The sequence below is a fragment of the Lynx rufus genome, unplaced genomic scaffold, assembly GCF_022079265.1.
Source record: "Lynx rufus isolate CCGP_SWC_20201006 ecotype Redwood Valley unplaced genomic scaffold, mLynRuf1.p SCAF_36, whole genome shotgun sequence".
Taxonomy (NCBI): Eukaryota; Metazoa; Chordata; class Mammalia; order Carnivora; family Felidae; genus Lynx; species Lynx rufus.
In genome coordinates this window covers 1009445-1033584 of record NW_025814852.1, presented here as the reverse complement: position 1 = coordinate 1033584, position 24140 = coordinate 1009445, and the positions used below count along the sequence as shown (strand labels likewise).

General features: G+C 62.8%; 1 protein-coding gene across 3 annotated transcripts; it reads left to right on the top strand.

The window, feature by feature from the left end:
• Nucleotides 1–276: 276 nt before the first annotated feature.
• Nucleotides 277–23782, top strand: RABL6 (RAB, member RAS oncogene family like 6). Of its 3 annotated transcripts, XM_047093798.1 has the most exons (15): nucleotides 278–629; nucleotides 8174–8308; nucleotides 10013–10060; nucleotides 12040–12092; nucleotides 13020–13111; nucleotides 14840–14980; nucleotides 15333–15438; nucleotides 18017–18120; nucleotides 20049–20353; nucleotides 20566–20716; nucleotides 21627–21821; nucleotides 21891–22119; nucleotides 22424–22595; nucleotides 22964–23022; nucleotides 23110–23782. In XM_047093798.1, exons 1-15 carry the CDS (start codon nucleotides 500–502, stop codon nucleotides 23299–23301), a joined length of 2112 nt encoding a protein of 703 aa, XP_046949754.1. In that variant the 5' UTR covers nucleotides 278–499; the 3' UTR covers nucleotides 23302–23782. The 3 variants fall into 3 exon arrangements, with proteins under 3 accessions (XP_046949753.1, XP_046949754.1, XP_046949755.1); XM_047093797.1 differs by having other exon boundaries at nucleotides 277–629; nucleotides 21627–22119; XM_047093799.1 differs by lacking the exon at nucleotides 8174–8308.
• Nucleotides 23783–24140: the final 358 nt, after the last annotated feature.

Sequence of the window (24140 nt, the reverse complement as noted above, 5' to 3'; positions counted from 1 at the left end):
GGGGGGGAGGGGGCCGGCGAGGAAGCGGACAGGTGTCAAGCGCCTTCTGCGAGCCCGGGGACCGCCCCGAAGGCCGGCCGGCCGGCTGGCTGACGTGGCTCCGCGCGCACCTCCGGCCCACTGCCCCGCGCATGCGCACACCCCCATCCCGCCGCACAGCCGGGGCACTCGCGGCGCCCCTCAGAGGCGCGCCCGGCCAAGTCCGCTTCCGCTCGCCTTCCGCCGCGCATGCGCGCACCCTCTTGGCCCTCGCGGCACCCCGTAGCCGCGCGCCCAGCCGAGCCGACGCCAAGATGGCGGTTCTGACAGACGGAGGGCGGCCGCGCCGGGGGTCCCCGGGGCTGGAGCGGAACCGCCGCGGCTGAGCCCCTGAGCTGCCCTCGAAGCAGGCGCCCGGCCGCCGGGACCCGGGACATGGTGCGATCCGCGCCGGGTCGCCGTCGTCGCCGCCGCCGCTGAGCTCGCGGGCCGCGCCGGGCTCGGACGTGGGAGCGGGAAGATGTTTTCCGCGCTCAAGAAGCTGGTGGGGTCGGAGCAGGCTCCCGGCCGCGACAAGAATATCCCCGCCGGGCTGCAATCCATGAACCAGGCGCTGCAGAGGCGCTTCGCCAAAGGGGTGCAGTACAACAGTGAGTGCAGGCCGGGCGCGCTGGGTTCCTGCCAGGGGACGTGGAAAGGGGGGTCCGAGGGCACGGGTGGAGGAGGGCGCTGCCCCGCAGGGTCCGCAGGTCCGGGCTTTGGCGACTGGGACTTGGCAGAGACCAGGGCCCTGTCGCGCCCCCGGGGCCTGGCGGTCTGCGGGGAGATGTGGCAAGTCCTGTTGCTCCGTGTGAGATGTGCTGAGCCCTTACCTGTGGCAGGTACCCTAGGGGTGTTCACTTGGGCTCAGGAGGTGATGTCGGGAGGTGATGCCAGGCTGGAGACGAGGTCCTGGAGGACCCCAGGGCCGGAGTGGGGGCGCCTGGGCCCGTGGCGTTCCCCTCTGACCGGTGGGTCATTCCCGAGGAATACGGGCACGTTAAGAAATCTGTGCGTTTAGTTTGCACGGTAAAATTCGTCCAGGCGGTTCCTGGTGCGTTCTGCGGTGCCCTGATTGGCCCGGATAACCTCGTCCAAGAGTGATTCTTATATAACGTGGGGAGAGCTCTGTGGTCTGTGACGCTTGAAGGGGTGATGGGCTCCCCGTCAATGAACCACGTGACAACCTGCCCAGGGGCGGTGAGATCCAGCTGGATGTGGTGGTTTGAGCTTTGGGATTTTTCTTTGTAGACTTCGCATTCAGTTTGAAGAGAATATCATCTACGCCACGCGTTCCTGCCCCCCTCTTCTTTTTTTTCAAGAAGCATTTGTAAGGGATATATTTGGAAAAAGCTCCAGAAGGCACAGAGACTCTTATTGTAGGAGACTTCTCTTCCCCCGAGGGAAGGAGGAGTTATTTTCAGACGCCCTCGGAGCCCAGGACGTTTCCAGTCCTGTCATAAATTATGTAAAATGTATAGCTCCTGAGGCTAATGGTCCTCTTGGCCTCTTTTAAGGTTTTCCATCTGGCTGGCCTTTTCCTAGCATTACTTAAAGGACTTTTATGTTCTCTGGTTTTAAATTGTTTTCCTTTCAAGTATTTGCATATATTGCTACAAGATTTTGGGTTCCTCCCTACCCCCGCCCCCTTTGCCACTTTCAGGGGAACTTTCTGGTCCCTATGATGACATATTGAGGTGGTACCATGCAATATTAAACTAATTAGAAAGACCTTTGTGCAGGTTTAATTTCTTTACATTTATTTATTTTTGAGAGACGGTGCACGAGTGGGGGAGGGGCAGAGAGAGCGAGGGAGACACAGAATCTGAAACAGGCTCCAGGCTCCGAGCTGTCAGCACAGAACCCGACGCGGGGCTCGAACCTGTGAACCACGAGATCATGACCTGAGCCAAAGTAGGATGCTTCACCAACTGAGCCAACCAGGGCCCCTAAAGACCTCCGTGCAGGTTTTAAAGAGAGATATTTTAGATGTAGGTGTATTCAACTCTCAATTTTATATGCATTTGTCACATTCAGAGAAGAGAATGGTACGTCGAGTTACTCATTTGTACAAAGCTTTAGAATTTCCATTTGGCTCCCTTATTTACTTTTATTACTTAGAGTATTATTTTAAGCTTAATTCTAGTTGTGTGGAAATCAGAGCTGGAAACTGTAAACTTTTCACCTTCTGAAAAGCACTCCCTGACGGGCACATCCCCTGGCGAGGGTGGTTAGGAAAAAGGGGGAGGTGCCATAGAGTTGTTCCAGAGAGGTGAACCCAGCCTCGGGTGGTTGAGGGACAGGCTGTGACTCCCTACAACTGCAGCAAAGGTGGAGAGATGGAGAGAAATCTCATTTAGAGGGAGATTGGCCCAGTAGGTGAACAGTGTGCAACTTGGAAACTTTGATTTCCTTCATTTATTTATTTTCCAAAATACCTTATTTAGGGGAAACCAGCCAGCAATCTGATGGCTGTAGGTTCAAGATATTTACACGCAAGGGTTGATGGTTTCCAAGTGTATCTGTTGCCTCTTACGGAACCTTGTCCTCCTAGGGCAAAGTTTTCTTTTAAATTGCTGTGATAATAGAAGTGATTCATGTCACATATGCAAGAGCCCCAGCACACACATCAAACTTAGAATCAAACCCGAATGAGACGTTGGACCATAATTATAGTTTGAAAGTTAATTGCATTCAAAGTGGAAGAAAGGATGTTACCTGACTTGGTCTATCCTTTCTACTCTGGACACGATTTACTGGCCGCGTTTAGTGAAGAAGCTTGAACTGGGGCACCTTCCCAGGTCAGGAAACGCCAGTCGTAATGGAACTTGTCAGGACTGCACTCCTCACAAAGACAGCGTCCAGACACTGGGACAGCCAGAGTCCTGGCCAGTTGGATCTCAGTGCTAGAATTTAGAAATGGACTTAAACACTTTCTCACTGGAAAACCTTCTGAAAGGCTGATTTCAGGGTGAGAGCTTTTCCAGGGTAAGAAGGAAACGGCTTTCAAATCATATCAAGACTGTATGAACAGACAAGTCATGTTTGAAAAAGAACCAAAAAGAACAGCTAGGAATGAGAAACACGGCCGTTAAAAGCAAGAAGCCAGCAGTCAGGTGAATCAGCGTAATAACCACACTAAGGAGAGAATTCACGCCTGGAAGAGAGCTGTGTGGCACAGGAATGGAGCACACGTGGGGTACGAGTTTCACACAAGATTAGCAAGAACGGGGAAGAAGCAATATTTGAGGGAACGAAGGCAGGGTTTTCCAGAATCCATGAAGTACGTGAAACTCCCAAGAAGTCCCAGTCCAGGGTTTTAAAAACATCCTGCGAGCGTTTCAACATCGAAGTCCACGAAGTAGCCAGAGCCCAGCCCGCCTTCAGAGGAGCAGCCCACACGCCACCGAAGCAGCAGTCCCGTTTGCGGCCTGAGGGAGGTCCTCACCCGAGGAAGCAGTTACTCGCGAGTGTGTGTGCTTCAGCTCGTTTGCAGTCTGAGCCGGACCGTTTGCTGTGCACAGGCGCCCGCTGAAATAATACCAAGGTTGTGCGCCGGGCCGATGGAAACGGCGCTCGGGACACGGGGGTGGGGTTCAGAAGGCTAAGGTGAGCGCCGAGACCGGTGAATATGTGGGGCGAGATCCAAGCAAGCGCTGGTCGTGGCCATCACCGCGATGGTGACTAACGTGGTCCAGGTGGAAGGAGGGACTGAACCCCTGGAGAGACTCACGGAGCCCGGGACCCATCCGATCCGAGTTAAGACATTGGAAAGGCCTTGTGCTGTTTACAAGGAAGATAAAGAGATTAATTAACTTGAGATGTATCACAGCAAATGTGAATGACTGTTAAAAATTTAAGTTACTGGGCGGGAGCGCCTGGATGGCTCAGTCCGTTGAGCATTCCACTCTTGATTTCGGCTCAGATCACGATCCCAGGGTTGTGGGATCAAGCTCCGTGTCAGGCTCCGCACTGGGCATGGGGCCTGCTGAAGATTCTCTCTCCCTCTGCCCCTCTCCCCGGTGCTTGCTCGCTCGCTCTCCCTGTCTCTCAATGAATGAATGAGTGAATAAAAATAAATTTAAAACAATACAATTCAGTGATCATGAACACCCCACGTACTTGTGGTCACTGACTTAGGAATACAGTTTGAAAATTTAGGAAAAACACAATAAACCCCAAGAAAGGAGAAGGAAGGAAATGACCAAGAAAAAAGCAAAAACCGGTGACTCTTTTTTAAAAGAATCAATTGAAATGTTCACCAGAATAGAACATGGTGTGTGTCTGGTAAAGCAGATTCTGGAGAGATTGATAAAGAAAAAAGACAAATGTCACGAGTGATCAAGAGTACACAACTATAACTACAAGGTTTTAAAATACATAACGTTCTGAATAATTTTGCGCCAGTAGAACGGAAAACTTAGAGTGGGCAGTGTCCTAGAGAATGGCCCCTAAAGCCGACCCTGAGAAATAACAAAATCTGAGATCAGAGAGCCGAGCATCACACTGATGGAGAAGACGCAGAGGGCAGGGGCACTCAGCCTGCTTCCTGCACTTGGTAAATCCTGCTGCCAAGACAGAGGAGGACAGTACCAAAAGGGTAACCGTCCGGTCCTGTCCATGAGCACAGAGGGAATAGCCCAGTGAGAAGCCAGGAAATCGGATCTAGAAAGTCATCAAAATATTCATACCAAACCATTGTATCGAGACCAAGTAGGACTGCCCAGGAGTGCACAGATTAATAGAAAAGAGACATTCTACGCTTTACCAGCGGGTTAAAGGAGAAAAAGCATCATAATCTCAGTAGGTGCAAGAAGGTCTGATAAAATTCAACGCCCATTCGTGATTTACAGAAAATAAAAAGCGAAAACCCACTTTTTTTTTTAAAGATTTTTATTTTTTAGCAATCTCTACACCAACATAGAACTCGACCCCACAACCCCAAGATCAAGAGTCACATGCTCCACCATGTGAGCCAGCTGGGTACCCTGAGACAACCCACTTCTTAAGAAGCAAACTAGGAACAGAAGGAACTTCTTCTACCTGTTCAAGAGTATTTACCAAAACCTGCGTCCGTATATACTAATGAGACATAGGAAGCGTTTCTTTTCAAATCAGGACCAAGGCAAGGACTCCCCTCTTTCACTGAGCTTTCCACTAGGACATAGAATTCCACCCAGCACAAGAAAAAATACAAGTGTGGAGCAGGGGCAGATACGTGCTCTTCTAAAGGGAAAAAATTAACATAAAAATAATGAATTTTCCCAGGGTGCCTGGATGGCTCAGTCAATTAAGCGTTGACTCTTGATCTCAGCTAGGGTCTTGATCTCGGGTCATGAGTTCAAGCCCCACGTTGGGCTCTGCGGTGGGCATGGAGCCTACTTTAAAAAGGTGTGTGTGTGTGTGTGTGTGTGTGTGTGTGTGTGTGTGAAGTCTCCCTTTGTTGGGACACTGTTCTGTGTAGGAAATGGACTTCTCACGCCTTCTTTACCACAGCGCCCAACCTCTGTTTCTGGCAGCGTGATAAAGTTAGTGAGCTGAACAGCCCTTCCCTTAAAAAACTTAAAAAAAAAATTTTTTTTTAATGTTTATTTTTGAAGGAGAGAGAGAGTGTGAGTGGGGGAGGGGCAGAGAGACAGGGAGACACAGAATCCCAAGCAGGCCCCAGGCTCTGAGCCATCAGCGCAGAGCCCGATGTGGGGCTCGAACCCACGAATGCGAGATCATGACCTGAACTGAAATCGGACGCTCAACCGACTGAGCCACCCAGGCTCCCCAGAAAGCATTTTCAAAGTTGGAATAAAACATTCAGGAAAACGTCGACGCATCACTCAGTTCTGAACTCGGATAAAGGTTGTGCAGCTGTCTAGTGCACGTTTCTTAAAAGCAAAGGGGATGATGTTGGGAGGGAAGCCAGCTCTGAAGCCGCCTTCTCCCTGAGGCACCTGCCTGACCCTGGCTGGGTGCTGGTCCCCGTGGGGCAGGAGGGAAAACCCTGAACCCATTCTAGAAGGGGCCTCTCCCAGGAGAGCCCCGCCCAAAGCCAGGTCTGTGCAAGCCCAGTGGGTGACCTCCGAGAGGGTTTGCCTCTGCATCATCAGTGTGGTCCCAAAGTCTGAAATGGAAGATTTACTTAAGGTCTTCCCAGGTTGTTAGCATTCCGAACAACGGGCAGAAATACCACAGGTGCCTTCCGACGGCGGCTCCAGCCCGGACCTTGGAGAGGCTCCGGGGATAAAGTTCCAAGAAACTGGAGCTGCTGGTGGTAGATCAGGAAACCGGCAGACAGCAGCGGGAGCAGGGCAGGCTGACAGCAGGCCCTGGCGGCTTCGGGGCTCGGGCTTCAGGGGATCCGGTCGTGCACGTCAGTAGCACCGTAACGGCTCTGAGTGGTGAGGTCGCGACGCGGAGCGCGGGAGCGTTCTGTGGTGTATACGGCGTCGGGTCCGCTGCACGCCTGAAACTAACGACGTGTTGTGTGCCGACTGCCCCTCAGTGACAAAGTCAGTATGCAGAGTGTGTTTAAAGAAGTGGAAGAGGTTTCGGGAAGTAAGCGGAATCCGAAGAGCGTAGAAAAAGGCCAAGTAGGTTTGAAAAGGAGCCTGCCTGGGGAAGCTAAGACCAGGGAAAGCGCGACCATGAAGTGAGAGTCTGACGCCATCAAAAGCAACATCCGGAGAGTGAAGGACGACCAGCTCCTGGCCCGCCGCCGGGACGCGCTGGGGGCTCCGCGCTCGTGCTCCCGCCCTCGGGGTGAGCTGCGCGTGGCCTCTGTCCACCCACCCTCACCGAACGCGTGTCTCGTGTGGGTCCTTAACGTGGGGGCTGCTCTCCTAAAGCGACACGCTTCCTGCAGGGTGTTCAGGCTCGTGACAGGGACCCAGGGCATCCCCAGGGCTGCGCTGACAGCACAGACACGTCCTGGTGGCTCTCCCCGGTTCTGCCGGGTGTTTGGCTTCTGGCTGGAATCGCGTCTAGACTGCCCGCGGCCTTGAGGGCAGTGGCTTGTTGTGTCCCATCTGGTGATGGGATAAAGTGGGAGCAAGAGGAACGCCCCTGGTCTGACTGGAGGTGCTTCAAGTTGAAAACAACTACCACGTCCTGATGGCGGAAGCTGGGGAGGGTGGTGGGGGGGGGGGGGAGTTGATGTCCTGATGGTGGAAGCTGGGGAGGGTGGCGGGGGGGGGGAGCTGACGTGGTGACCACGCTTCGCGGGATGAGTAGCGAGTGTCCGAGACCAGGGGGCCTTGGAGCAGGACGGGTTGCAGGAGAAAAAAGCCGGGCGGCTGTGGGGCCAGGCCAGGGCTCTGGACAAGCCCCTGCTGGCCTCACCCAGCCCCAGGCTGTGAAGCACCATCCACCGTCCACACTGCTGTGCCGGGCACCTGCGCGGGGCCCAGGAGCATCGCGGGGTCCTGGCGCGGGCTGCCCATCTCATCCACGGCTGCCCCGCCTGCCCCTCGTGTCCCCGCGCTCGCTGCCTGCGGGCTCGCTCACTGCCGCGTGCGCACTCCTGGCACACGGGCCGCCACGTAAATCCACGTTGGACCGGTACGGCACAGAACACGGGCTTGCTGCCGTAACCCCACGCGTGCGGCCTGGAAAGTGCTGGCGCTCTACAAAATCGTGTGCTAAAAATACCAGGGCTGTGAGAAAGTGGGTTAAGAGCAAACTACCAAAACCTAGGGAGCCTCCTAAGAACATCAGCTGCCGCCCAACCCCTCCGGCAGCCTGACCCTGAGCCTGACCCTGGGAGTCAGGGGTCCCCAGGACATCTGGCTGTAGGCGAGACCGCTCTCCGGCAGGTGTAAAGTCTGAGCCCGGTTTGACTCCATCAGCGCGGGGGGGGGGGGGGGGTGGGGAATGTTTCGGGGTCGTGGACAGGGAGGGAGAGCAGAGGGGCCGGGCTGCCGGGACACGGACGGTGTGGTCTCGTCCACGGGCCGAGCAGGGGCCCGACCCCTTGCGGGGGGTCTCCCAGCCAGGCCGCTCCCCGGCGCTGGGCTCCTCCCTGCTCGCCAGCCACGCGGGCCACGCTCCGTGTGGAAGGAACGTGGGTGGCAAGTGGGCTCCTGTCGGTGAAGGTAAAGTCTGCCGTTGGTTTGATTTGTTTACCCGATCTGTCCTCCCCCACCCCCCCACCCCCCCCCCCCAGTGAAGATTGTGATCCGAGGAGACAGGAACACGGGCAAGACCGCGCTGTGGCACCGGCTGCAGGGCAAGCAGTTCGTGGAGGAGTACATCCCCACGCAGGAGATCCGGGTCACCAGCATCCACTGGAACTACAAAAGTGAGGGCAGGCTGGGGCAGGGGGGCGGGTCGAGGGTCCGCCCTCCTGAGTTGGGGGGCAGGTACCGCACCCTTTGTGCGGTCGGGGCTTCTATTGAGGCTCCCTAGGCCTCGGTCCCTCGGAGACGCCTCCCCGGCTGTGGTGTCCTCACAGAAACCCTGTAGACCTTGAACGCAGAGGGCCGCGGTGGGGGCACCCGTTAAAGCCGTGCTTGGGTTGTCCTGAAATCCCCTCCCGCGGGAAGCTGCTCCAGAGACACAGACGAGGCAGTGGTGGGGGCACCTCGTGGGGGGCTGTGCCAAGTCCCCCTCAGTTCTGAGACCCTAGAGACCACCAGAGGGCTCAAGTTCCAGGTTTACCACATGTGACGCATCAGGGAGTGCCCGGGGGGGGGGGGGGCTGCTCCCATTACAGCCGGCACTGCGCCCACATATGCTCCACCAGCAGGGAGGACCCCTCTGTCCCTTTGAGCCCCGCCCCTTCACCTTTGCAAGGTCGAGGTCACACGACAGACAGAGCACGGGGCACCTCGAGGCCCCTGGTTGCAGCTGAGCTGCAGGTGCTGTTGCCGCCGGGACGGTACGGCGGCCCCGTGGGTGGCAGGGCAGTGGCTTTGCGGGTTCAGAAATCATGAAACCAAAGTCCTTTGAACCATTTTAAACATCCGTTTTTATTGAAAAAAAAAAAATGTAGTTGTCAACACACGGGGTCTTTGTGGAAGTTCCCGCTTCCCGCCACATCCCAGGACGGCTGCGTGGATCGGCACCACCCCAGTCATCAGCTGGGGCTGGCGGGGCCTGAGGGCAGCCACCCACGGCACCCCCTCCCAGCGGGGGTGAAGCTGGCCGTGCCCCTCAGCCTGGGGCAGGTGTGTGGCAGTTCCCCACCTCTCCCTTTTCCCCTCGGAACCCGGGGTGGAGCGGCGAGCCACCGTCCTGCCCTTGGGCCCTGGGCCCGGACTGGCCATTCGCGGGGTCGCCCCCTGGGTCCCCCGCACCCCTCCCAGGTCGAGCACCGCCAAGGAGGATCTGAGGGTCTCTTCCCTGTGAGGAAAAGGCAGAGCACAGAAAGGCCAGTAGTTCTGAGCAAGCCTGGCAGAGGTGTCCCGACGGCCTGCACGAGGGCCCCCTCCCCTCAGGGGCCTGTCCTGGACCAGCTCCACCCACGGGTTGGGTGGAAACTTGATGCCGGGGGGCCAGCTAGAGTGGGCCCACGTCCTGGGGAGTGAAGTTGAGGCCGGTTGCTGGGTGAGAGTCGGGCCTGAGCACCATCAGGCCCACCGAGGCCTGACCCAGCACCCAGAACCTGCTCCCCAGGTGCACCTGCAAAGAGCACCTGGCCATGTGGACCCGGGGCAGGGACAAGCCCGCCCCAGGGACACCCGCCGGAAAGGGGTGGCATGTCAGCTGAAGACAGGCCAGGATTGCTCACTGCGCCTTAAGCAGGAGCCTGAAGGAACGATGAGTCTCCCTGCCGTCCGGGGAGGGGGGAGGGGCCGTGGCTCCTACAGAGGCCGTGGGGGGGGGGGTGGGGGGGGCTGTCCTTGGAGAAGGTGCTGAGGGAGGAGCGCAGTGCCTCCTGGCGGGGGGACCCACCCTTGAAGAGTGGGAACAAACCTGGAGACCTGGGCAGCCCCTAAAAGCCCCTCTGCCCAGAAGGTCGACGGTCATGTCGGGCACTAATCTTTGTATCCCCCCGTTGTAGCCACTGACGACATCGTGAAGGTTGAGGTCTGGGACGTAGTTGACAAAGGTAAGTCCTGCCTCTTTATTACAAGTACATTTTCCCGATGCTTCGTCCATTCTGCGGAGCAGATGTCCCCCCTCCCCCATGCTCACGCTTTGGGCGTGTCCTTGTGTGAGTCACGGGAACCTCTGGGAACCTCTGGGTTCTCCGCAGCCGCAGGGCGGACACAGGAGTGTGTGACCAGAAGGTCTGCCCCCAGGAACAGCCAGGGGCTGTAGGAGGTCTGGGCTTGTGCTGCTTCCCTGAGTTTCTGCATCTGAGGCCGCTCCCTCCTGCATCCAGGGGGCGGGGCGGACGCACAGCAGTGACCTGTAGGGACCTCGGCCTCTGCTGCTTAAATGCACATTTCACGCACTGGGACAGAGCACGTGGCCGTGGGGCAGACACGGACCGGCAGCGGGTGGGCCCCAAAGCCAGAGGCCTGCACGAGGCTGTTCCAGAAGCCCTTCCTGCAGCAGTGCCCCTCATGTAGTGCCCTGGGCCCGGAGCTGAGGACCAGCTCCTGGGCTTCTGAAGCTGCCACCGTCCAGGGGCATGCGCCCACGTGACTGCTGCCCCACGGTCGCTGACGGCGGTGGTGTCTCTGTGCTCTCACAGGGAAGCGCTCCAGCTGTCAGGACCACACCCCAGTGCGCCTGGTGAGGGGGGCGGGCATGCTCCCCCTTCGGAGCCCTCTCCTTCCCTCCTCTGTGTTTCTGGGCAAGAGCCCCTGTTCCTCCCTGGTGCCGGTGCCCCATGTGTGCCCTGTGCTCCCGAGCACGGTGTCACCCCTGGCCTGGGAGGCTTGCCGTAGCCACAGGTGTCCTCAGCAAGAAAGGACGGTCTGTCTTCTGTGAGCTCTGGGTTCTGGCGCCGAAAGTGCAACCCCTGTCCCCTCACCATCGTCTTCGGGTTTAGGTGGGTGTAGGTTCCCAGGCCCGACTCGGCTGCTGTAGGACAGCCTGAGGGTGAGCGGGAGCTCCAGGCAGGCCAGGAGGCTTAAGCCGCGGGGCCCCGGGTGAGTGCTCAGCATCCCTGCAGCTGCGTGTCGCCTGGTCCCCTCCACCACCCCAGCCTGTTGCTTGTGGGACAGGGTGTGAGTATGCACAGCAGCAGAGGGCGTCGGGTTTGAGAGTCTGGTGGGAAGTGCAGAGTGGCAAGGAGGCGAGGCCCGGCGAGTCTTGGAGCGCCCCGAGAAGGGAGGGCACCTGGGAGCAGCCTTGTACCCCAGGGCAGCGGAAGCTCACCGAGAGTGTCGGTGGTGCTGGGATGCGGCCCTGTGGCCCGGGAGCGGCCACCAGGAGGGCGCAACGTGGCCAGCTGCCGTCAGACAGGGACTGCCCGCTGCGCCCCATGGGCCCCAAAGGCGGTTAGAGGGTCAAAAAGAAGCTGTGGGGACAGGCAGCAGCTGGTGTGAACGCGCCCAGTCTATAACGGTGATGGTGTGGAACTCTTTATTCCTCAGGACCTGCTGGAGTTGGCTTTAGCTCCTTGGGGCCGCTCAGGGCCGGGCCCAGCTCGGCCGGCACCAGCACCAGCTCGGGGAGCCTCTCTGGCCTCCAGTGCAGCACCTGACAGGCCGGGCCGTGCCAGCCTGTGCCAGCCGGCAGCGCCCTTTCAGGGCTGGGACCTCTGTCGATCCGGGAAGGAAGTGCCCGAGTTCGAACCAGAGCCCGGGTGGGGGCGTTAGGGCGATCTTGCTGAGCGGCCCCGAGCCCTGCCGGACGTCCCTCCAGTCTAGGCCAAGCTCTTGGAGCCCCTCAGGGCCTCTCCTGGTGAGGTCGGCAGCTACAACTGCCAGGAAGGTCTCTGTAGGGTTGCGGCCGCTTCCTGGCGCTGGTGGGTTTGCTCCAGTGCCCGCTGTGGGGGCGTGGCTCCCCGGGCCTCCTCCTCAGTAGAGTACGGCGCCTGCTGGAGGTGGGGGCCGGGCACAGGGTGGGATGTGGGGAGCCGCGTCCCTCCCTGGAGCCACAGTTCCCTCTGTGACTTGTCTGTCTTCTGACCAGGGAAGTGCAGGCGGCGAGGTGACGGCCTGAAGGTGGAGAACGACCCCCAGGAGGTGGGTAGGCCGTGTCCGGCCACGGGGCCCACCGCTCAGATGGGGGTTGGGACCCTCCCCGGGACTCCAGTGGCACCAGTCGGCCCCACTCCTCGTGCGAGCCTGCGCCGCCCACGGCTGTATTTTGGGATGGCCGGGCCTGCCTAAGCTGCTGGCCTGCAGGGAGTTTGAGCTGAGGGCTGTCGAGATGCACTGGTCAAACCGCGTGGCCCCACGCACACGTGGGCACGAGTGTGGCTCTGAATAGGCTCTCGCTGTGGCCACCACTCTTGACACAAAGAAGTCGGGCAAACCGGCACCCCTTCCCTTCGAGGGAGGCCTTCACGTTGTTCCCAAGGGCCCTGCTCTCTGTGTCCTCCTGCCCGTAGATGGTCTCACGATTGGCAGGCAGCCTCCTTGATCCCCTCTAGGGCAGGAGGGTTAAGTGACCACCTGGTCCAGGTCTGTCTGGCCCTTTGTGTGACACTTTGCCCCTGGCCCCAGCACCGCAGCCTGTGTGCGTGCAGCCCGCGGCCCTGTCTGTGTGCTCTAGAAGGTTCTTGGCAAGTGTCTTCCTCAGTTCTGGAATGTACACCTTGCAATGGGGCGCCGGCTGCTCCAGCCCGCCCGTCCCTCTGTGTGGCGTGAAGTCTGTGAGGCCTGCAGGTGGGATGCTGTTGGCCAGTGGAGAAGGCCCTGATCAGGGGCGGAGCTGATGTGGCCCCGGGGCCTGAACTGTTCACTACTAGACCTTTTGATGCAAAGTTTTCTGACCCCCACCCTGGATAATCTCGTCTACGTGGTTTTTTTTTCCCAAAACGAAAATAGCTGTTGTCTTTTCAGATTGTGAAAGTCCTGTTCAGCCATTTCCAGGAGGAGACCGGGTTCTCGCCCCTGGGACTCCGCCCGGAGCACCCTCTCTTATGCCCGGTTCTCTCCTGTCCCTAGGCGGAGTCCGAGATGGCCCTGGACGCCGAGTTCCTGGACGTGTACAAGAACTGTAACGGGGTGGTCATGATGTTCGACATCACCAAGCAGTGGTAAGGGGGCACTGGCCGGCAGCGGCCGTCGAGGCTCCTAGGGCCTCGCCACCCGGAGGGCTCCCCCTGCAGCCCAGCGGGCGGTGGTTACGCCGGCATCGCGGCTGGTGCCAGACCACGGGAGCCTGTCCGTGGGCGTCGTGCGCTCCAGCAGTTCAGCCGCCGGGAAGCGGAGGCCCAGCCGTCTCTGGACGTCTCTGTGTGGCGGGCGGGCCGGGTGGGGGGCACGGCCCCGGGGGAGGCGCACCTCCCACAGCCCACGGCCTTCCCTGAAAGGACCACGCGGCGTCTGGCGGGATCGAGCGGCCGCTTGTTTGGGGCTCCCTGAGGACACGCCCCACATCCTTTGATCACGAGGGGGCGCGTAGCTAGAATCCCAGCGAAACGCTACAGAGCAGGCTGCCGGGAGGAGCGTGGGAGCGGGCCACACGGGCGACACGAGCGGACTCCCCGGTCCCGCCTCTGCATCAGCCCAAGGTGGGGGCTGGCGAAAATGGCCTGTGGGGTCTAGCTCCGCCTTGAAATTCTCATCACCGCATACGTAATCCCGCCGTGAGAGGCTGGCCCAGGCGTCACTCGGTGCCGGCCAGGTTTTCCTCAGGGCGCCGCACACACAGATTCCGTCTTCGGGACACAGGCTCTTATACACGCATCCGCAGACGCTGCGTTTATCTGAGGGCACGTTCGCGCACGGTCGGAGGCGCCGGCCTTGCGCAGGTCAAGCTTTCACTCTCGGGAACCCGGAGGGTTCAGGCCCAAGGGATCTGACGGGGCCTCCCGTCAGCCCTCCCGGCCCGCAGGGATGCGGTCCCTCCCGCCGGGGACCCATCACTAGCACGTGCGCGGGAGGCCCCTGGGTGGCAGCAGGCGCACCTCGGAAGCGTGCAGAGCAGGGCGGTGGCCCCCACGGACAGACGTGCCTGTGCGAGAGGCGGCCATCCTGCTCTCCCGGGGTCGGCGCCAGGGAAGGCCGGCGTGTCTCCCGAATGAGCTGCAGCGGTCCCTGCCGCCAAGGCACCTAGAGGTGGTTTCCCCGCCTAGAATCTGCGAGGGCGCAGCTCTGGGTAGGCCCTCGGCATCCCCGAAGCTCCCCGCGGCCTTTGCCCAAGGCCAGGAAGGACCACTGGCGGAGCGAGGGGGGAGGGGGGAGGTGCCGTGTGTGAGGGGCAGCAGGAGCCCGCCCGCGGGCCTGGGGCAGGGACGGCAGGGGCAGGTCAGCCCGGACGGGAGCAGCCGCGGCACCCTGCCGGTGGTGCCACTCTGTCTGGAGCCTTCCCACGGCGAACGAGAATGGCTCCTCTGAGCCCTCGTCGGCCGGAGCCAGGCCCGAGTCGCTGGGCCCCGTGGCCTCGGACAGAATGCTGGAGACGGGCCCCAGGGCGGGAGGCGGACCCTTTGGTCCTTTGATAACAGTTTCGGTTACTGTGCCTCCCAGGAAAATGAAGTCCAGTCTGTCAGCACGGGCGTGCGTGTCCGCATCGTGCCCGGTGGCGGTCTCTGGGTCGGGACGCGCTTCGCACCACGTGTTGGCCCCACGGGGCAGCCGTGTCCCACAGGGGGTGCAGAGACGCCTCACCCAAGGGACTCCCAGGAAAGGAGGTCGAGAGAGGCGGGAACCAGCGGAACCGAGGGCTCGGCCCTCCCGGCTCCGTGCGCTCCGGGTGAAGTGGCGGGTGGGGGTGTCACAGCTGACCCTGAGGACGTCTCTCCTCACCTGTACCCCCTCAGGACCTTCAACTACATTCTCCGGGAGCTTCCCAAGGTGCCGGCCCACGTGCCGGTGTGCGTGCTGGGGAACTACCGCGACATGGGCGAGCACCGAGTCGTCCTGCCCGACGACGTGCGTGACTTCATCGACAACCTGGACAGGTGGGTGGGTGGCCGGGAGACCTGGCACCTGGGACGCCCTCCTGCCCTCCCTCCTGCTCCTCGGACTCGAGGCCCAGCCGCATCCCAAGGGGCTCAGACTCCTCCCCCCTGCTCCAGCAGGGGCCCTGCTGCGGGCAGCGAGGGTCAGAGAGTGACTGGCAGAGGGTCTGCAGAGGGCAGAGTGGCTTCCTGGCACCAGGCAGGCCGGGTCGGGGCTGGGTGTCGGGGTGATGCAGTGAGGCCCCCCTCGGGGGCGTGGAGGGCTGGCTGGCCCGGGTGTGGTCCGCGTTCCAGAGGGGCTGAACCACCCCCCCCCCAAGCCTCTAGAACCTTCTGTTCCTCCTGCACACAGGCCCCCGGGCTCCTCCTACTTCCGCTACGCCGAGTCCTCCATGAAAAACAGCTTTGGCCTGAAATACCTTCACAAATTCTTCAACATCCCGTTCCTGCAGCTCCAGGTGAGCCCATCCCCGGGGGCAGAGCGGCAGCGCTGCTGCCCACGGGTGCCGTCCCAGTGCAGGGGCAGGGCCACCCTCCCGAGCAGAGCCAGAGCCGTCTGCCTGGAATGCGGCCGCCGTGAGGGCTCACTGTGCCGGTGCCAGCGGCCCCGTGACGCCCACTCCCTCGCCCTCCGTCCCCCTCCGTCCCCTTCCTCTGCTCTGCTGCTAGCCTGAGACCCAGGCCTTTCTAGAATTTTCACGGATGTGGCTGCAGGAGAATGCAGGGATCCTTAAGATGTGTCAGGCCGTCTCTGACCGACAAGCCAGGAACTAGACGTGTGGGCCGGCGGGTGCCCCAGCCCCTCTCCCCCTGGACCCACCCTGACCCCTGCCATGGGCTTCACCGGGCCTGCTCGGGTGCCTCTTCCCCGTGTGGGCACAGCCTGCCCCCAAAGGCCCACAGGAGGGCTCTGCTCCCCGGCTCCTCTGACCCCCGCCTCGTGGCGGGGTGGCCCCCGCTAGTGCATAGCTGCGGGGAGAGCCCCGCCATGTCTCACCCCCACACACACTGTGCAGGCACAGTGCCTGGTATGCGGCCTGCTGAGTCCAGGTAGCACGCCTGCCCTGTCTCGTTTCCTTCCTCCCTCCTCCCTTCCTCCCTTCCTCCCTTCCTTCCTTCCTTCCTTCCTTCCTTCCTTCCTTCCTTCCTTCCTTCTTCTCCTCCCTCCCTCCCTTTCTCCCTTCCTTCCTCCTTCCTTCCTTCCTTTCTCCTTCCTTTCCTTCCTCCCTTCCTCCTTCCTTCCTTCCTTCCTTCTTTCCTCCTTCCTCCCTCCCTTCCTTCCTCTCCTCCCTCCCTCCCTTCCTTCCTTCTTCCTTCCTTCCCCCCTCCTTCCTTTCCTTCCCCCCTCCCTCCCTTCCTCCTCCCTCCCTCCCTCCCTTCCTCTCCTCCCTCCCTCCCTCCCTCCCTCCCTTCCTCCCTCCCTCCCTCCCTCCCTCTACTCCCTCCCTCCCTTCCTCTCCTTCCTCCCTCCCTCCCTTCCTCTCCTTCCTCCCTCCCTCCCTTCCTCTCCTTCCTCCCTCCCTCCCTTCCTCTCCTTCCTCCCTCCCTCCCTTCCTCTCCTTCCTCCCTCCCTCCCTTCCTCTCCTTCCTCCCTCCCTCCCTTCCTCTCCTCCCTCCCTCCCTTCTTCTCCTCCCTCCCTCCCTTCCTCTCCTCCCTCCCTCCCTCACTTCCTTCCTTCCTTCCTTCCTTCCTTCCTTCCTTCCCAGACTGAGAGTAAGTGGGGGAGAGAGAGAGAGAATCCCAAGCAGGCTCCACACTGAGCACAGAGCCTGACATGGAGCTTGATCTACGACCCTGGGATCATTACCTGAGCTGAAATCAAGAGTCAGATCCTTGGGGCCCCTGGGGGGCTCAGTCGGTTAGGTGTCCAACTTCAGCTCAGGTCGTGATCTCGCGGTTCGTGAGTTCAAGCCCCGCGTCGGACTCTGTGCGGACGGTTCAGAGCCTGGGGCCTGCTTCTGGTTATCTCTCTGTCTCTCTTTCAAAAGTAAAACAACATTTTTTAAAAATTAAAAATAAGTAAATAAAAGAGAGAGGGACACTCAACCAACTGAGGCACCCAGGTGTCCCTCTGTTTTCTTAATAAACGTTTTACTCTGGAGCAATGTTAGGTTTACACAGAAGGGACAGGGACGGCGCAGAGGGCTCTCACTGCCCGCTCAGCTTCTTCGGTACCTCCCTCCAAACCACAAGCAGCGAGGGTCCGCCGACTGCCACACGCTGCCCCCCGAGGTGTCCCGCTCAGGCCCGGCCCCACCTCCCACGTACTCCTGAGCCTGCCCTGGGTTGTGCGATCGCCATGAGCCCCGTTCAGGGTCGAGCCTCTGGGCTTTCAGGGAGAAGCCCGCAGAGGCGACTGCCCTTCTGGGCACATCGCGGCAGGACTCGTGACATCTTGTCCCTGGGATGCTGGCCCGCGGCCCCTCTGCAGCCACAGTGGTTTCCATTCTTTGTCCAGAAAGGCGTGGGCTTGCCCGGGGAGGTGGTGGTCTTTCCTCTCCTGTCCTTCTGTCTTTGGAAGGAAACCAGGGCCCTGCAGACAGGGTGGTTGCCATTTGCGGCTGGAGGGAAGGCTGGCGTGGGCCCATTTCAAGGCAGTGTCCGCGGTCACTGCACCCTGCCCTTCCTTCGGGGAACCCGCATCGTTGTCGTAGATCCCTGTAGCTACGACCCGCACACCGATGCGGAGGTGTCCCCTGTACCTGGCGGGCCACACCGCGTGTCGTGTCGCTGGAGCAAGCGGCAGAAGGCTGTGCGGCTGATGCGCGGAGGCGCTGAGGCGCTGAGCTCCGGCCCCACGGCCGCGTTCGCACATCGGGGCCGCCTGGACCTCTGGGGCCGCGTGTGGGCGGGGCGCCGTCTTCGGGGGTGGGGGGGGGGTGCTAACATCAACGACCTCGTCCTCGGAGCCACAGCGAACCGCCTGGGTGTCGGTCGAGGCCTTGGGCGCCATGCCCCGTGCTCAGCGGCTGCTTAATTCCTCGAGGGCTGGCCGAGCAGGGACACGAGGCTGAAGGGGTCTGCTTCCCCCGTAGAGAGAGACGCTGCTCCGGCAGCTGGAGACGAACCAGCTGGACGTGGACGCCACGCTGGAGGAACTGTCGGTGCAGCAGGAGACAGAGGACCAGAACTACGACATGTACGTCAGCCCGGGGGCCGCCTCGGGTCAGACCTGCGGGCAGGCTCTGCGGGAGCACCGAGGGCGGGCCCGCCACGCACGCCTCTGAGCGGGGGTCTGCCTAGGAGACGGCAGCGAGGAGAGCCCCCACCCGGGTAGACCCGGCAGCTCGGGCCGGTCGTGTTGCTCACAAAAACCCGAGTCACTTCCTCCTCAGATGTGGCCGTGCACAGACTGGAGCGAGGCAGGGGGAGTCCAGGCCCCCGAGGGGAGGGAGAGGAGGGCGGCCCTCCCCGTTCCCTGTATCGGGGTTCTTTATCGTTAACGCGCAGCGACACCCTCGCTTCCTAGAACAGGCAGCTTATGTGTCAGGTGGAGCCCACCTCACCTCGGGAAGCAGACGCTCCCTGGGGACGGACACCCTGAGGCCCCGCCCGCTCCCCATGTCCACCCTGCAGATCGGGGCCAGGCCTTAATTGACCTGACGGGCCCCCAGGGGGCCCCAAGCTGACAGGGGTAACCGGGGTACAGCTGACCGTCCGTTTGCCAGACACGGTTGCCCTTCTGGGCCACGGTTCCCGCTACCCCGGGCCGAGTGTCCGCCTGAGCCCCTGGCGAGACCGGCCGTCCCCGATCTCTTTCGCTGGGGCTGCCGTGGGTTTGAGTTCGGTTTCCCAGATCGATGGCGATGTAGAGTAGGGCTCTCGGAGGCCTGACCTTGGGGAGGCTTGTGGGGCAGGAGTGGGAGCTCGGTCCTCGGCAGCGGAGGGAGAACGGTTCAGAGCAGAGCGTGTGCCTGCCAGCGGCACGGCCGAGTGGTGCTGAGCGCCCCTGGCCGCTGCGTGCTCGGGGTCCCGTCCGCCCTCCACAGTTCCCCGGGGAGGCACGCGCTCTCTCGGGCAGGTGTGACCTGAGCTGCCCCCGAACAGACAGGTGCTCGCGTTTTGTTTGGTGCGCAGAGAAGGCACGTAAACGTGGGAGCTGAGGCGGGACACGCTGCTTCCCGGCCTGGGCTCCTGTCCTGGGAGCGCCGGCACCCCAGTAGGTGCCTGTCCCCCCCGGGAACTCCGAAGGGCCTTAGGGTCTCCCTGGAGCCAGATCCGCTAGTTGGTTCTGGAACCGGCTCCAGCGGTTCTGGGGGAGTGAGTTTTCACACACTTGGGCTGCTTGGCCGGTCCCGGTGGGAGCCCCACCCTGGCGAGCAACTGCCCTCACCGTGGAGCCCGTCCCGGGTTGACCCGCTTCCGTCAGCTCCTCTGGCCGAGAGCGCGGGCACCCGGCACCACCCGGCCCCCTGCCCCCTGCCCCCTGGGGTGATGGCAGCTGGAGAGTCCCCTGCGCTCACCCCACAGCCAGCCCCGGCATCAGGCAGCACTGCCAGGGGCCTGGCGGAGACGTCTCCGCGACGCTTCCTGGAACATGGGGGATAGGCCGCCGCAGACGTGGGCGGGCAGCCGGGTTCCGCCCTCGCACTGCCCTTCTTTCTCACCTGCCCCGGAAATCCTAAGTCGGAGGTGCCGGTGCCCAGGGAGCTCAGCCAGCAAACGGGCCAGCTCTTCGCTGCAGACCTCCTGTGGGGAAGCCTCCACGGGGAAGGCGATGCCACGGGCTGGTGGCACTCCCCACGGTGGCCCACGAGCGGTGGGGCTCGTCACTGACCTCCAGTGGGACTTGGAGCCCCCTGGTCTTGGCTGCTGCCTGTCTCGGGGGTTGGGGGCCTCCCCACCGCAGGTCCTGTGTCACGGGTGGAGAGCTCAGGGCGTGAGCCAGGGGACTGCCACACCTGCCTATCAGCACCCGCCGGCACCTTCCCTGTGGTGCTCTGCTTGAGGCCTGGGGGGCAGGAGGACCGATAAGCCCGAGGGTGAGGACTCTGCTGTCACCCGCAGCTCAGAGGAAGAGCCCCAGGGGAAGGCAGGTTGCTCACTGCCTGCCCTGTGTCCCCCCAGCTTCCTCGAGATGATGGAGGCACGCAGCCGTGGCCACGCGTCCCCACTGGCCGCCAACGGGCAGAGCCCGTCCTCGGGCTCCCAGTCTCCGGTGGTGCCTCCGAGCACCATGTCCACGGGCAGCTCCAGCCCCAGCACGCCCCAGCCGGCCCCACAGCTGCCCCTCCAACCCCCCTCGGCCTGCCCCTGCCCCCCACCCCCCGTGGAGGCCCCACCGCCTCCCGCAGCCCCCGCCCCGCGGCGCAGCATCATCTCGAGGCTGTTCGGGACGTCGCCAGCTGCCGAGGCGGCCCCTTCGTCCCCAGGTAAGCCCGGGAGCAGCTCTTCGGGGTGGGCGTGACGGGCGATGTGGCGGGGCGCCCGGCCTCCCTGGCCCCGTGAGCTTGGAGACCGGGAGGGGGTCCCCGTCCTTCCTCCTGGCCAGGCAGCCCCGTGGCCGGTCACCTACATACAGCCTGGGATGGGCCCGGCGGGGGCAGGCGTCGGACAAGCAGGAACCGGCCTGTGCTGTCCACAGAGCCAGCCCCGGCCTCAGAGGCCCCGGCAAAAGTCCAGAACGTGGAGGATTTTGTTCCCGAAGATGGCCTTGACCGCAGCTTCCTGGATGACACGGCCCCCCGGAAGGAGGAGAAGAAAGTCGAAGCCAAGGTCTCACAGGACAGTGACAGGTGAGAGCAGGGGCCAGGCAGGTCGGGGCCCTCAGCCTCCCCTCTGCCTTCCACACCCCTGGGTGAGCAAAGAGGACGGGCCTCACCGGTCCAGCAGGACCTCGAGGGAAGGGCTCAGGGAAGCTTCCACGCTCCAGGAGGAAGCCCGCTCAGACCAGCCATCGGGCTGCTGACTGGCGGCTGGACCTGGGGCTCGTCCCCCTGCCACAGGGAGGGAGCAGGGGCAGCGAGGCTGGCCCGTAACACAGGTGGCCCGACCTGGCATATCTGTGGTGCCCCGTGACCTGCCTGTCCACACGTTCTTGGGCCGATGCCATTTGAGAGCACTGGCGGAGGGCCAGCCTGTGAGGGCTCCCTGGGAGGTTGGGCCCAGCAGGGGGAGAGAGAGAGAGAGAGCAGTTCGGGCCTGGCCGCCCCACCCCTGCCGCTCACCCTTGTCACGGGTCCCGGGCCTGTCCTGCGCGGGCTCCCCCGCGCCACACTGACCCCAGGTCAGACCCGCCGGTCCCTCCGGGAGTGAGAGTAACAGAACTGAGCCGGCAGCCGAGCCCCTCCACACCCACACCCTTCACCCCGCCTTCGTGCAGGAGGGCGCCCACACTGCACGTAAACGGAGCAGGCCCCCCCCCCCACGGCTTCCCGGTGTGTGGTGGTATCCCTGCCCCTCCCCCGGGCCCCCACCTCGCGCCCCCCCCTTCCGCCAGCTTGTGCCACTTTCCTGCCACACCGGTGGGTCCCCTCCGTGGCCCGCGTCCTCACGCAAGTGCCGAGCGCCAGCGGTAGAGTGGCTCCCGGCCCGGTGCCCACACCCGGCAGAGAGGACATCCAGAGGTGTCCGGGGCGCAGGGTGGGAAGTCGGATTCTCCGTACCCGCCTTGTGTCCTCTGACCGCCCTGCCCCTCCTCTGCAGCGATGGGGAGGCCCCGGGGGGGAACCCACTGGTGGCAGGCTTCCAGGATGACGTGGGCCTTGAAGACAGGCCGCCCGCGGGCCCTGTCCCCAGGAGAGACACCACTGCCAGCGAGGAGGAAGCAGCGGGGATGGCGGGGCACACCAAGGCCACTGCCGCGACCCCCCAAAAGTGCGCCGAGCCAGAGACCAAACGGTACGTGGAGGGGATGCGCCCTGGGGTGGGGGCGGCCGAGAGCCCCCTGACCTCGTCCTTGTCCCGAAGGCCATCCACGCAGGCCTCGAGGCCACCTAGGGCCGTGGAGTCCCGCCGTCCAGGTGTCCGCAAGTCCCACCGCCAGGACCCCTCAGGAGGCCGCGAGGAGAAGAGGGGTGAGCAGGTGGCGTCATCATCGTCATCAAGTGACCCCGAGGGGCCCATCGCCGCCCAGATGCTGTCCTTCGTCATGGACGACCCTGACTTCGAGAGCGACTCAGACACTCAGCGGAAAGCGGTGAGGAGGGGACGGTCTCGGTGGGAATGGCAGGATGGAGCAGAGAGGGCCAGGTGACGACATCCTGGGTTGAGAGCCCCAGACCAGCATGTGACCCCAGGGCGGGGTGCTGGGGCCCAATCCCATGACAGCAACCACAGAAGGGCTGCGGTGTCCGGGCTGCCACACCCGGGCCCCGCTGGCCACCCCAAGTCCAGGCTGGGCGTGGGGGCCCCTGAGGTGGCTGTCACCTGCCCAAGAAGCACAGGAGCCATCCCACAAGGGTCACGTGACAGGTGGCCACCCAACCTGCCCCCCACTCCAGGAGGAGTTCCCGGTGCGAGAGGACCTCTCTGACGACACGGACGAGGACGCCCGCCCTGCCCAGCCGCCCCCGCCCTCCAAGCCCCCCGTGTCCTCCTTCAGACTGAAGAATGACTCGGACCTCTTTGGCCTGGGACTGGAGGAGACGGGCCACAAGGAGATCAGTGACGAAGGTAGTTGAGGGGCTAGGGGTCCCACCGCCACCTGCCGAGTGCTTGCCCGGGAGGTACCTGGCGGCCGGGAGAGCTGGCCTGCTGTGTAAGCCCCTGGAGCACCCATGGCTCCCTGTGGCCCTGGCCCTGCCCTCCATCCTGGGCCCCGACCTGCAGTGTCACCTGGGACACGTCCCGGAAGTTCCTCGTCCCCCAAAGCGGAGGAGTGGGGGTTGTGGTGGGTCGGCCCCACGGCGAGAGAGCGCCCCGGCCGCCCGCATAGCCTGGTAGTGCCCCCGTGTGCTCTCCAGCCGGTGCGGCCCAGCCCTGGGGTGCACTGGGGTGCACTGGGGAGGCTGCGGGGCCCACGCGGTGTCTCCTCTGTGCAGAGAAGGAGGGCAAGCCTCCCTCGAAGGAGAAGAAGAAGAAGAAGAAGAAAAGCAAAGAGGTAGGAGCCCTGCCTCCCACCTCCGGGCGCCCGCTGGGCAGCGTGGGGTCCCGGCGTCCACACGGCCTGAGCCACCCCCCTTCCCAGGAGGAAGAAAAGGCCGCGAGGAAGAAAAGCAAGCATAAGAAGACCAGGGACAAGGAGGAGGGCAGGCAGGAGCGGCGGCGGCGGCCCAGGGGCACCACCGAGAGGACCGCGGCCGACGAGCTGGAAGCCTTCCTGGGGGGTGCGGCCCCGAGCGGCCACCTCCGCGGGGGCGGGGACTACGAGGAGCTCTAGGCCTGGCTCCGCCCACGGCGGCCCGGCGCGGGGATGGCCGCGGGCCTGCTCCACACTCGCTGGGGAGGCTGGGCCCGCCCTGCACCGAGCCGGCCAGCGGGCAGCGGGCAGCGGGCAGCGGGCTGGGCCGTGCGGGGAGCCGGCCCCCAGCGCTTCTCAGGGATGGGACTGAGGCCGAGGAGGCCGCAAGGCTGTTTACAGGGCGGGGCGCGTCCTCGTCACCGGCCGGCCCCTGCTTGCCCCTGGCCCGCCGCGCTCGCTCTCCCCGGGCCCCCCACGCGCGGGCGGGCTCCGCTTCCTGCCCCTTTCGGCATGGGGGGCAGACGCCAGGCGGCACTGGCGCCTTTTCCCGGGCCCAGGGTCCAGCTTTGCACCTGCGCTCGGGCTCGCTGCCGGCCAGGCCGGGAGGTCGTCAGACACTGTTTCTCTCGTGTTCCTCCACCACTCCACTCTGACCATAAAGCTCTCCTGTTTTACTGCGTCTGTGTGTGCTTCTCCCTGTGAGCCGCCCCGCCTGTCCCGGGTGGCCCTGGGTTGGTGGACAGGTCCTCAGTTCCCTGCCCTTCTCCCGGAGAGGCAGCTGCCCCCGTCCCCAACCCATCGGAGGCCTTCTGGCACCACGTGGCCCAGGGAGCTGACCTGCAGGAGACTTCCCGGCAGGCCCGGCCCCACGTGTGCCCCGTCTTGTGCAGGCTGGCCAATACAGCCATTGTCCTTCACGCCGGTCCCAGCCCCCCCCAGGCCAGGGCTGGGCGGCTGCACCCAGGAACACCCGAGGGCCTCTGGCCTGCCGAGGGCAAGCGTGCATCTGCTCTGCCGGCCTCTGGAAGGCGCTGTCC

Excerpts from the sequence above, each read along its gene's own strand:
- RABL6 (XM_047093797.1), top strand. The coding sequence starts at position 500 with ATGTTTTCCGCGCTCAAGAAGCTGGTGGGGTCGGAGCAGGCTCCCGGC. Across the intron at positions 12,093-13,019 it reads TGGAGAACGACCCCCAGGAG|GCGGAGTCCGAGATGGCCCT; the intron begins GTGGGTAGGCCG and ends TCCTGTCCCTAG. Across the intron at positions 22,120-22,423 it reads CAGACACTCAGCGGAAAGCG|GAGGAGTTCCCGGTGCGAGA; the intron begins GTGAGGAGGGGA and ends CCCCCACTCCAG.